The 12,968-nt window shown below is 40.0% G+C and overlaps 1 protein-coding gene across 1 annotated transcript in view; it reads right to left on the bottom strand.

The window, feature by feature from the left end:
* LOC119906290 (PDZ domain-containing protein 4-like) overlaps positions 1-12,968 on the bottom strand; it is a 53,357-nt gene that overhangs the window by 28,144 nt on the left and 12,245 nt on the right. The window contains exon 2 of the mRNA XM_038723858.1: positions 444-494. Coding sequence (XP_038579786.1) covers positions 444-494 — 51 coding nt within the window. The remainder of the gene's footprint in view (positions 1-443; positions 495-12,968) is intronic.

Raw genomic sequence — 12,968 nt, 5'->3', positions numbered from 1 at the left:
ATTTATTTTTATTAACTGTGCAAGATGTGAATTGTTTAATATTCCACTTTAGTGTTTTCTTACATTTGAGAAATACGTTGATATGTTGGACAGTTATACTTTGGTCAAGTCAACTACAGTGAGCATCAAGGGACCAAGCGCAGATAGCTTTAAATGTAGATGTGAACATATGAAAGAGAACTAAGATGTTGCTCAGAAAGACTATGCACACTTATCAAACCTTCCTCAGATAAATCAGTGATTAAAAGCTGTATAGGTGACAGTCTGGGAGGAAATATTCTCTATCTATCATCAGTTTTATGGGAGTGGAGCCTTATTAAAGATGACTGATAGGAGGCGGATGGAGAGATGTAGGACAGGAGAGGCAGTGGAGAGGAAGAAAAGTCTGTCATGGAGGAGGATCATTGAAAGCTGACAGATAGCATCATCCAAGTGTGTCCTACCTTTACGTTTCCATGTCTGTCCATTGGCCGCAGGGAGTCGAAGGCTTTTTGCTAATGAGAGAGAGAGGGAGACAGAGATAGATGGCATTGCCCCAAGATAGTCCAGAGGAGAATAAAGCCAAGGAGAAAGAGAACAGTGAGACAAATACAGAAACAAGAGCGACATGAACATTGAAAACATTATATCTTTTTGTATTTGTTTGTTTGCATTGCCATGATAGAGAATTCAAAGTGTTGGTGTATGGGCTCATATTGTTCATTGTCTTGGTTGTAATTTAGGATTTCTGAAAGAAAATCAATTAACTATGGCAGATATTTACAGGATTAAGATATGAGACTTAAAATCAAAACATGAAAATTAGTAATGTAATGAAAATCGTTATTGTTTTGCCAGAAAAAGTCAAATCATGTAATTTAAACAAAAAATGTAAGGCTCATTTTGAAACTGAAGATATGGGTAACAAGTCTGTGAACTGTGGGATAAAAGGAAGATTGTGATTGTGATTTTCATGACCTCTCCTAGTTAGCAGTTTAGCTCCACCCAAATTCAGCCTTAGTGAAAGTCTAATCAGCCTGAATTGAAAACAAACCTGTGTGTAAATGTCAGAAGATAATAGAAACAAGAGGAGTCCAACATTATATGAAGTAAAACATTCCTATTTGCGAATGGAAATGAAAACCGTGTCTCCAGCTTTGTGTGTGTGATAAGATGAAGACGCTGCAAAATCTCTTCTTCTTATGAGTGTCTGCTCGGATGTTGTGATAATTCAAATAAAACTACAAGAACGTCAAGGATTACGAAGTAAAGTCCAGGAAAAATTCTCATTTTGGTCCTTTACGTAAAAGATATCAAAGATACAAGAGTCCAGGAGACTAGGTGGCATCACACCACCAACAATCCAACAGAATAAAATGGTCATTGTCGGCGTCAGGAAAGTCAATTATACAAATGTTTTACATAAATCCTAATTTGATGTTCTTAAAAAGCAATGAGTTCCCCCTACCCTAAGAAAGAGGTCATTTCATCACATTTTACTGCTGACTGCTTTTTAAATAGATTTTTCACACCATGTTACTAATTGATGAGCACACAAGGGGCATGTCAAAACCAACCTAGTGGGCTTTCTCTAACCCCTGGTTCATTCCCACCTCAATCAACAGCTCATAACTAGCTTACAAACAACGAGCCGCCAGCAACACACATTAGCATAAGTAATATAGCTGTAAGCACAACTGAGTGTGTTCGGGCATCACTCGGGGCAAAATGAAAAGAAACACCTGCTTGCAAATGAGAATGGAGGTAATTATTTATGGATTCAGAGTTTCTACGTGTGTGTCTGTGTGTGTGTGTGTGTGTGTGTGTGTGTGTGTGCACTGTAATGTTGTTAATACTGTGTGTGTCCTTTCTCAGATTTCCAAGCATGCTGGAATCGTCACTTGTGAAGTGAATGTCTGCAGACGTACACACGTACCACACCCACATGCAGGAGGCCGCACGCTAACCTGCTACTTCCAGGTGACGCCCACACACACACACACACACACACACACACACACCAGCTCATGAATACTTGCATGGCTGCACACAGACACACAGCTCTGTGAAACACACCTCGCCTCCTCCCTGCCTTTGTTTCAGAGCTGATTGTTATGCATTACATGTCCTCTGCAGGTTGGCTGGCTGTGTGTGTGTGTCAGTGAACATAAGGCCTAAGCCAGTCAATACCGACTCAATAACCACAATCATCTATCAGACCTGTTGTGGTTTGGTCACTGATTGTGTTTCATCTGCCATTAAAGGGGTCGGCCTTGACTTTCCACCCTGACAAAACCCATTTCTCTGGGAGACGTGTGTTTGCTTTTGAGTGTGTTGAACGCACGCATTTGATGGCTGTTTTTTAAATAGTAGAAAAACATCAGAGCCTTTGTGGGCGGGGCTAAAGTTAAGCGTAAGTTAAAGGTGGTGTAAGTGATTCTGAAGAAATCAAACACCATGACAAATACTATGATACAGAGTGAACAATCACACAGCATGTCATGTAATTAACATTAGCTAAGTTGTGGGTTAGCGTACTGTGGATACAGTTGCTGCTGCAAAGCGAACATGAAGCAAACATGCAGATAGGACAGGACTGTCCCACAGCCAGCACAGCAGCTCCAGACAGCGATACTGTCCTGCTGGCTAAAATCACAACAACAGCATGTCTTTGTGAACTAGAAAGTAAGCTGAATGTCTGTGGGCAAGTCATTTAACGTTACCTGACACACAAATCACGGCGTAGTAGTAGTGTTGTGTGGCTAGGCGTGGGCCAGTTTGTTTGTTCCACATTTTACACAGTCAGTGCTGTGGACAAACACCGGGTTCGTTTCAGCCCACACATGTCGGACAGCTAGGGGACATGAGGATTAGAATTGCTTAACCCTCCTTTAAAATGACAATCAAAGTGGCAAAACTTCAAGCAAAGTCTGTTTTTTTTTACTTTTATTTCAAATACATGAGATTTTTAATAAAGATTTATTTCATTTTAAAATATTTCACAGCGTCGATACTTTTCCAGTATTTAACAGCTAGCTTTAATTGATGTTTACACTCGGTTAGTGGTTGTGAGTATCTGTGCTGAGATAATAGACTGGCAGGTAGATGGTTTAATGGGTGGGACTGGCAGATTTGAATATTCAGTACCCCAGTATTATTGCTTTTTGTTTGTCTGTGTGGATTTGGCAGTTGACTGTGAATGTGTGATTATTCCTGTGCATGATAATTACAACATTCTCCGGCTGCGCTCCTCCTCATTATACTGGTGTGTATGTGTGGTTATAGGGGCTGACTGGGCCTCAGCCACATTAGCCCGACAGAAAACACAGCTGAAGTGTGAAATTAATAACGGAACGGGAGAAAAGGGCTGACTGCACTCTTTTGTTGTCTTCTATACAAGATCTTGTTTCATCTAACGGATCTTTGTGTTTGGCTGGACGGAACAAATCTCAATTAGAAGCCTGTTGTGTTTTATCCCAGTTAAAATGGATTATTGATCATTGTCAACAGTTAGTGACCACAGATGCACTCATCAGTTCTTCATTTGATGTTATGTAGTATCAAGAGGCTAGTCAGCAATTTACTTTAAAAATGGTGTTAGCTTGAACTGAGACTTTATTACTGGTGGGATATTGATTGTTAGCAGGCAGTGTTGGCATTCTGTGCCTTCATTATGTTCCAAAATACTTCAGTCAGTATTGACTAATAATGCATGTGGTTTGTCTTCTAATCCATAGATCCTGCAGCTTCAGTGTCTCAGGGGAGAATTGAAAGAAATCAAACATGTTAATGAAACAGTAAACATTTTCTTTATTACCAGCCTATTACAGCCCAAAGTGCTGGTAGCCAATTAATTTAGCTATTCTGAACCACTCAAGCGGTGCTTGGTCAAAACTGAAATATCCCAACTACTATTGGATAGATTGCCATGATATTCTCTACAGACATCCGTCGTTCCCAAACAATGAATCCCTTACTGCTAGTGTAGATCCGCTGTCTGGCTAAACTGAAATTACTTTGCTGATCTCTCAACATTTCTCTGGTGCCATCATGAGATCAATTTAAATTTGCAATACTTTGTTTATGACCAAATATCTTTAAAACTGATTACATCTCCACCAGCCTCTGCTGTATTTTGTGTTTAGTGTTGAAGGGTAAATGCTAACATGCTAAGCTAAAAAGGAGACCCTGGTAAACATTATACCTGCTAAATATCAAGATGTTCTCATGCATTTAATTCAAAGCACTGCTGTGCCAAAGTATAATATATCATATATATAATAAAAGTTTATTTTTCTAAGGCAGGGTTCAGGATAGTGAAAGATGTTTTAAATAAAGAAACAGAAATTGATTACTGGTTTTTGACAAATATTGTTGGATGTAACTTGTGCAGAATCGTATAATAGGACAGTGATTCCCATAAATACTGGACTATTTAGCAGATAAGCAGGTTAACATTCTTACAGTTACATGAATTAACTTCTTACTTGTTTTGTGTAATCCAATATTTTATTTTGTATGAGGCTTCATCCACACTGCTACGTCTTTAAAACGGACCTTTTGCCACGTTTGCACCTCCCATCCAGACTAAATGGTAAAAACGAAGACCTAAAATGAGAAGTCTGAAAACGCTGCTGACCCCGTTTCATTTTCAGAAAGTCGGGTGCTGTACGGGGGACTTTAAAAACGATGACGCAGACGCTCACATTTGGCCTCCTGATTGGGTCTTATCAGTCATGCAAAGCAAAAACCCAATGCTACAGACAGAGTTTTGTTTTGGTATTTTTATTCAAATCTTTTGTACTGTACAAGTAACACTTATTCAATTGTACTGTGCATGTCACCATCTTTACTTTATGGACACCCAGTCTGTTTCCCACTGCCACAGCTGCTTTGGACTCCTATGTCACTTTCAGTAAAAGTTTCACCTCATTGTCGGTCCATGCAAAAGACATCTCTGATGTGGTTTTTCATCTGTCGCATTACTTTCTTCTTTTGCCAAATTTTATGCAACTGCGGTTTACACCAACAGGCGCATGCCCAGTGTACGTGAACGGCCTCTAGATGTACGTTTTTAGTCAGAGATCAGTTCTGAAACACAACGAAAACACTGTTGTGGTCGGATATTGTTTTCATTTTAAAACTCTGTTTTAAATAGTAACATTTAGCCTAAGTGTGTTGCACAAACCCATTCTCACTCTCCGACTTGTCACATATCGACGCATGGTCAGTTTGTGACGCACTGGGGATCCTTATAGCGTCATAGTTCAGTTTTTGACAGTAAAGGTAATGTATTGACAGTAAGTAGGAGGTTGGGGTGGATGGAGGGCCAAAAAGCAGGAGACCGGTTTCGTGTCCAGTGTGAAAAAAAAGTGCACCTTAAATATTTTTATTTAAGTAACGCAAGATACATAGATTGTGTAAGTTAGGCAAGTGACGTTAGTTAACCTACGTTAACTGACTTGCGTAGTTATTTTAACTCAAACCATGATGTTTTCTTAACCCTAAACAATACTTTTTGTTGCCTAAACCCAACCAAAATGCAGCTTCACAACTTTCAATAATGTACCGTTTCAGAATGGCTAAAGTGTAACCGGACGTTGCAATTTATTGTTGCTAAGCATTGCTAACTTCACCGCGGAGCTCTAAACGTCTAAAAATTATGCTAAAAGGGTACCCCAGGGCGTTGAAAAGCAACGCCAAAGGGCCTTGACCAAGCGTCAGTATGTGACAAGTCAGGAGTGAGAATGTGTTGGTCGCACCAATATATCGGAGCCCCTCTGCTAGCTTAGCATGAGCCATGACATGTAAACAGGCAGCAGGACTGATTAAAGTGAAAATATTGACAAGGACAGAAACTGAAACAGAAGGTTTGCCTTCAGCTTAGAGGTCCGCTGGGCTTTTAAATACAACGTCTCGCATGCTGCAGCTTTAAACTCTTCCGATCACTGCAGCACAAGAACATATGGAGGTAATGGTGATTATTTTTATTGTCCTGTATTGTTGTTGCCATGTGTTCAATATGTCGTCATCTCCATCAATATCGCCCCCTGGGGTTCCTCCTCCCTCTTCATTAACTATTTACTGATTCCATCAACACACATTTCCCCTCATCTATCAACATACACACACACACAGAAATAGTTTCACATCAACACACTCTCATCTAGCATTAATCTCTTTCACCCACCCACTCCCTGTAGTGCATGAACACACTCGTGCACACACACGTACACACACCCATACACACTGTGGAGAAAGACATGGGACAAGGGATCCATTTTTCATTCCCAGCATGCCGAGGGGATAGCAGAGACGCTATAATCATACCAGAGAGAGGGGGAGCTAAAGGAGGAGACAGGGAGCGGTCAGAGAGAGAAATGGAGGAGGAAAGAGGAGATAAAGGGTGAATCCAGGCAGGGATAAAGGAGACAGTCGGGAGAATCTGGGGAAAATGGGGAAAAAAGGGAGGAAAACTGGGGGAGGGTGAAAATGCAAAACACCAGGGAAGATGAAAGTGGGAGGAAAGAGGAGAGAAATGGAAAGAGATTTCTACTTTTAGTCCCTTTTTGTCTCTTGCACTTACCTCTCGCTCTCTATCAATCCTTTCAGAGTCTAATAGAAGTCAAGCTGAGGACTGAGGCTGAGTGCAGACGGGAAGATTACTGAAAACTACCAAGACCAGGCAGCCACTGTGGAATAGTGACTTTATTCAGTGTGTTTCATAAGATAGACTATATCTGCTCATCTACCGTCATTCGCACAGAAAAAGAACACTTGCGGTCATGATATCAAATTGTGTATGAGAGAACCTATTAAGAAAAGCTAAACATTGCAAAACGTCTTTGAAAAAGTTGACATGTCAAAAAAAAGAAGGTGTGAGAAAGACTGGCTGAGTTGCTTTTGAATATACCTTGACACTGATACGCTGCTGCCAATGAAGATGAGGTGATTGAAAAGCTCCAGAAAAGGGACCAAATGGAAATGTATGTGGGGTAGTGGTTTGTGATGGTTCAAATTGTTGACAGAAACAGATTATTATTTAGACGCACATATTAAAACTACAGAAATAGAGGACAACACCTAACAAATCCAGCAAGAACACCAGAAACATGAATGTCAAAATGCAATCAGCCGATCCACCATTTCTACACATTTGGCACATTTCAGCACATATATAAATAAATGGCTCTGACCTGAAACCTGACACGTGCAACGATCCTGACTCGAGTCTTGAAAATTAAACTTATGTAAGATTTGGTGTTTTGTACAATTGGTTCCCCTACAGCTTGACAGTGTACAGAGTTATTCACAGCTGTCCTAAAGGAGGACAGCTGTACATGTGCATTTGTTATGATAATTACCTATATTCAACAACTAGCAAGTCGACCGCTTTGCTAATACAGCCAAACATGAAGCAAGTGCAACAACACAAGAAACGGCACACCAGCAAGTTATTACTGACTAGTCCAACAGGCCAGCTCGCCATCTGTTCTGCATCCTTTCAGCTTTTTCAACTTACGCCAACGAGTAAAAACCAGTCCAATGTTTACTCTTGTCTGGTCTCTTGCTAGGTCACTCTTTTTCTCTTCCTCACTCCCTCTGATAACATCATCTTCAGTCTATTCTATTAAGCCTCTGTCAAATGATATCCATACTGAGAATACCAAGCTAGCTTTTTCTTATTGCTTAGTACGTGACGAGCTGTTATTTAAAGATAAAATGACTACACAGTGTTGCTTTAGACTAAATAGATTCTATTCTCTCTTTTTTTGCATTATTAGACAGAGAGAGTGAAGAGGCAGACAGAAAATGAGCGAGCCAGGGGGGCATCACAAGCTGGAGTAAAACCAGCGATGAAATGCACTGGAACCATTCAGCTACGTAGGTGTTCCAACATAAATTTACTCTCAATGCAATACAGGTAACTGGGACAGGAGAGTGACAATGAGAATCACAAAATGCCAGCTGATTCTGTCATCTGAAACTGTCCCAATGCTCTCAGGCCAAATTGGTTAGTCATGGGGCTCAAATTACTATAATCAACCATCTCACAAATCCTCTGGATAAGAACTCTATATAAACAAGGCAATTTTTCTTAGTCACTAAAAATGCAGTTGAAAGTTTTTCATCTGACAAACGACTCGCAGTCACCACAAATGAAGAGGAAGCACACAGAAACACCTCTGAAGAATTCAAATGAGCGTGTTCGCATCTGCAGTGTCATCAAACATTACAGACACGCAAACAAATACATAACTTTGAAGAGAAGCAAGAAAACCCTACACACCTCAGCACACACTCGCCTGCTCTCACAAAGAAAACACACATCTGTTGTCTTTTAGGATCTCCTCAGAGCTCCAGCCTCCTGGAAACCTTAAGAGTTTCCTCAAAACTCTTAATTATGATTCGTAATCCAAACATATTTACATTTTACCTTCCAGGCATTTCACTGATGCTTCTGTCAGAGCAACCATAATCCACTGCATTTCCCCCTGCATGAACACATTTGATACAGTAAATCAGTCTGTTTGTCTGTGCCCTCATGAGAGCCTTGTTTGATGCTGATGGTTAAGACTGTAGTTCATTTTCTCCGAGGATTAAAATAAATCAACATTAACAGTTTGCAAACTCTGGTCACAAGCAACACTTATATAAATCCGTGAAGCACCCTGACCTCTAAATCTTTATTCTTCTGTGCTATGAGACCATCACATGGAAGGTTCTTCATTCAAGTCTGAAAATCTAAATGGGGAAAGCGAGTGGAGATGAGGTGGGAAGAGTAAGTGGCAGGGGCGTTGCTAGACATAAAGCTCTACTGGGGCACAGGCCCCCCCATCACCCATATAATTTTCCCATAGCTTATGAAATGTGTCACAATGTGCTTTACCAGCTTCCTTTGCTTAACCCATTACTGGCCGTCTAGCAATGCCATAAAGGGCTTTGACCGGAGCATTGGCACACATACTTATGTTACCACCACAGCCAGTCCTGTCCTCACTGGGGCTCTAAGCAAAATTCTGCTATGGGGCCCTCCTACCTGACTCGTGAGCCATGTATAAAAAATGCCAATGCTGCACAGTCACACCTGATATCACATAACTGGCTTAAGATTCAGCATCTCCTCTACTCACAACTTAAAATTATATATAACAATGCTTGCCAGATATTAATCATATCATAGCTGCATCAGGTCCATTCAAACTGGCTCCCACAGGTTTCCTTTAGTACATTCTCAAAGGGAAAATACAATTTATGCTATAACATGACTGAATACATGATGCTTATTATTTACTGACAGATGTGCATCCATATTGTCCTGTCTGCCCAGCTGATCAACATTTTAATAGTCAATAATCAATGTGAATCCACTACTTCCCATCTTGCATTAGTCCAGTGTTGTAAGGGGGCGTGATGGCGCAATGGATAAGACGCATGCCCTTACAGTTCGCTTTGGATAAAAGCATCAGGTAAATGATGTATGCCGATGAGCAGTGCCATCACAGCAGTGGATCGTCTCGACTAGTCCCACATGTTGCTGCTGGATTGCACAAAGTTTCATTTCATGCACGCACATATGAACGCATGTTCACGCGCGACGCGGTTATCTGTTCCAAGCTGCGGTTTATAAACACCATGGCTCGTTTTTTTGCGAGGCTTCACAACGGGAACAACGTGCTGTTAACAAGTAGTTTTATTTTGAAACTGTAACCAGACATTTCGGATTTATTATTGCTAACTTGACTGGACGCTGCAGATGTAACGTTATTGTTGCTAACTTGACCGTGGAGCCCTACACGTCCAAAAAACGACGCCAAGAGATCTAAATCATTTTAAAGGGGCACAGCAAATGAATACATGGGCACGTGCCTCAGTAAAAAGGGTCTAGCGACGTCTATGGTGAGTTGCATCACAGTTGACTGAGCTAAGAGGCACATAAGAAATCCGGTGAACTGGACTAACCAACCATAATGAAATGTGCTGAAAATTTAACATATTAATGTTATTATCAAATGTTCAGCAGTGGAAATTGACTTGTTTAGACTTTCAAGAGGCTACTTTGTTTCAGTTTGAGTCTGACCTTGGATGGAATCATTTGATCACGAGCGAGCATTGCATTGTGTAATGATTCCTTTCACACTGCTGCTCTGTGTGTCACAGCTAAACATTTCCTTTCTGAAGTCCTGTGACTCACATACACGCTCACATGTAAGAGCCCATTAGAAACCCGGTTACATGTATGTGTCCAGTAGAAATCTAGCTGGAGAAATCATGTTTCTCAAATCCCTCACCCCAATTACCGAAATCAGGTTTCTTGTTTACGTGACATTTAAGAGATCAGCATATTAAAGAACGCAGACTACAACCTGATTACTTAAGTGCATGTAAATGCACGAATTGTAAACTGAGACCCTTGCCACAGCAGGCATTTTTAATCGTCAAACAACAGTGGCTGCTGGCTGGGTTTTGAAATACCTGCCTCTAATGTACTGCTGCCATCCAAGTACGTGGGAATAAGAGAAACCTCAGAGACATTTTAAAACCTGGATAAATAAAACCAAAAGTATTTGCATGCATAGACACCACTGGGAGGAAGTGTTAAATTAGTGTTAAATAGATTTGGGTGAATTGATCCTCTAATGTTATTAATCACACCTGTGCCTTTTGTGTCAAAATGGCCACATGTGAGAAAACCCTGCTGCTAATTTTCAGATTTGGCTCTGCACATTCAGAAACAAATCCCGCACTCACAGCCATAACATCACGCAAATGATTACCATTTCATTATTTTGAAAAAGAAAACAAAGCAAGTAAATATGAACACATAAATTATTTAAATTGCATATTATTAGCTTTCAGCTAGATGAGATGGGCACTGTCACACACTGACACACATTACAGAACACATTTATTCCATGAGTTATGTGCCTATTATGTAAATCCACGGAGCTCGCTCTAAAACTGCCTTCACATAAACATGTATCACTGCCATAATGGGTTTTAAGATTCACAGTAAGAATTATTTATTTTATTAACTTTACCTGGATACAGCAACACAGTGCCTTGCTCATGGGAAGCACTTACAGTCGTGTTTCAACCTGCGAGCACATGTACGTGGAGCACATGAAGTGTTTTCTAGACATAGACTATTTTCCTGCAGAGGTTGAGAAAATGTTTTTAAAACCCCGTAAAATAATATTAAATCCATTTTCATTGAATCCTGCACAGCTCATATCATAGTGATACTAAAATGTTCCAAACAGTATCTATATGCAAGGGCATATTCCATTTATTGTGCTGGATATGTTTCCATGCTCTGTATATGACTGCATCTCCAAGTTTAACTGCTTGAGAAAATAAGAATACTACCATACTGATTACCTCCAGCTTGTGTGTTTAAGATTCATAACTGCACAGCAAACACAATACTGATCCGTGCCATTATTCCCCTCCTGGGGTTGTCTGCTGATCTGAACTGCCATTACAGATAATGGAGTCTGACGGCGTCTCTTGAACACTCATTCCCATGCAAATGTTTAGCTGGGGATCGTATTACTACTATACAGCATTTCCTACTATATATACTGTAAATATATCAGAAAGACAGACAGGGAAAGCGGTGTGGAGAGATGATGGTGAATATATTAAAACATCATGTTATTAAAACATCCATCCAACCACCTACAGATAATGTACCCGCTCACCCTGTGCAGGGCTGTGGGGGTCTGGAGCCGCCCAGCAAACTCCTTTGGTGAGTGACACCTTTCACACTTATGAGGTGGTAAAAAACCTGTTCTTTCCTCGACAGACTCTGTTCTCTCACTGCTTCTTCAGTCCAAATGCTCTTACCAAAAGAGAAAAACTGGATCACTGAAGAGATGAATTTAACGATTTCCTGCTTCAACCTGACTTCTTTCTACAACCGGGTTCCTTGTCTGGCTGTAAACTTGGTGAATAGGTGAAACGTCTGTGTATGAAAAGCAAAATATGTGAATACTATTACAGTAAACACTCAGTTTGGGGCTGAGGTTCAGCTGGAGAAAGGGGTGACAATTACAGTCCTATCAAATAATGGATTAGCATTACTGGATTATAAATGCTGCCAGTGAAAGCAAATTATAATATTCCATTTTTAGGCCAATTTTACCAGCATCCAATGGTGGAAGATTGGTTTAAGTAAAAGTAGCCTAGTAAAATAATGTGTAACATTATGAAAATAAAATTATGTAGAAAAATGACCTGTATGGTGTTAAAACAATAGATAATTACGGATGCCTAGATGTGTGAACAGCATTTTAATGTAGCCAGTCAAAGTGGAGCTAATTTTGAGTACTTTCTACTTTCAGTTTAATCTATAAAAATTCATAAGTTTCTATGTTAAGTTAAGTAAGCCTTGCTATTATAACTAAAAAAAAAGTGAAATGTGCAGTATCGCCCTCTGAAATACTAAACTAGAAGTATACAGTATACCTCAAAATCCAGACATTTGTAGTAATCCATGTAAAAAGCTGGCAAAACATCAGTGTAAACAGCTGAAATGATTTAGGTCACTGTTACCTTTTGTATTAGGGAAAACATAATTGGGGCTGCAACATCATTTTACCTGCTGATTACTTTTTTGATTAATCAGAAATATGTCAAGGTTTCCCAGGATGAAGTCTGTTAAAATGTTTTGTTTTGTCTGACAAATGGTTCAAAACTCAAAGAAAAAGATACTGGATTTACTCTGATACAAAACATTTGAGAAGCTGGATTTACAGAGTCTTTAAAGCATTTTGGCTCGATGAATGACAACAAATTAAAACACAAGCATAATTATTTTTGATTCATGTTTTGTTGATCAAGTAATCAAGTAAAGCATTCAGTGCTTGCTTACTTGATTTTTTTCATCCTAAAAAGTGGCTGACATCTCCTCTTACATTTTGCCATCCAGCTGCTGCAGCTGCTCTCAGCCCTCTGTCTTCTGTGGACCTGACTTCAGTATCTTC

The sequence above is a fragment of the Micropterus salmoides genome, unplaced genomic scaffold (assembly GCF_014851395.1).
Source record: "Micropterus salmoides isolate LMB-PRFRI ecotype aquatic unplaced genomic scaffold, ASM1485139v1 Ms_hic_scaffold_16, whole genome shotgun sequence".
Lineage (NCBI taxonomy): Eukaryota > Metazoa > Chordata > Actinopteri > Centrarchiformes > Centrarchidae > Micropterus > Micropterus salmoides.
The sequence above is the reverse complement of the archived record's forward strand: the minus strand, read 5'-3'. Positions and strand labels throughout refer to the sequence as shown.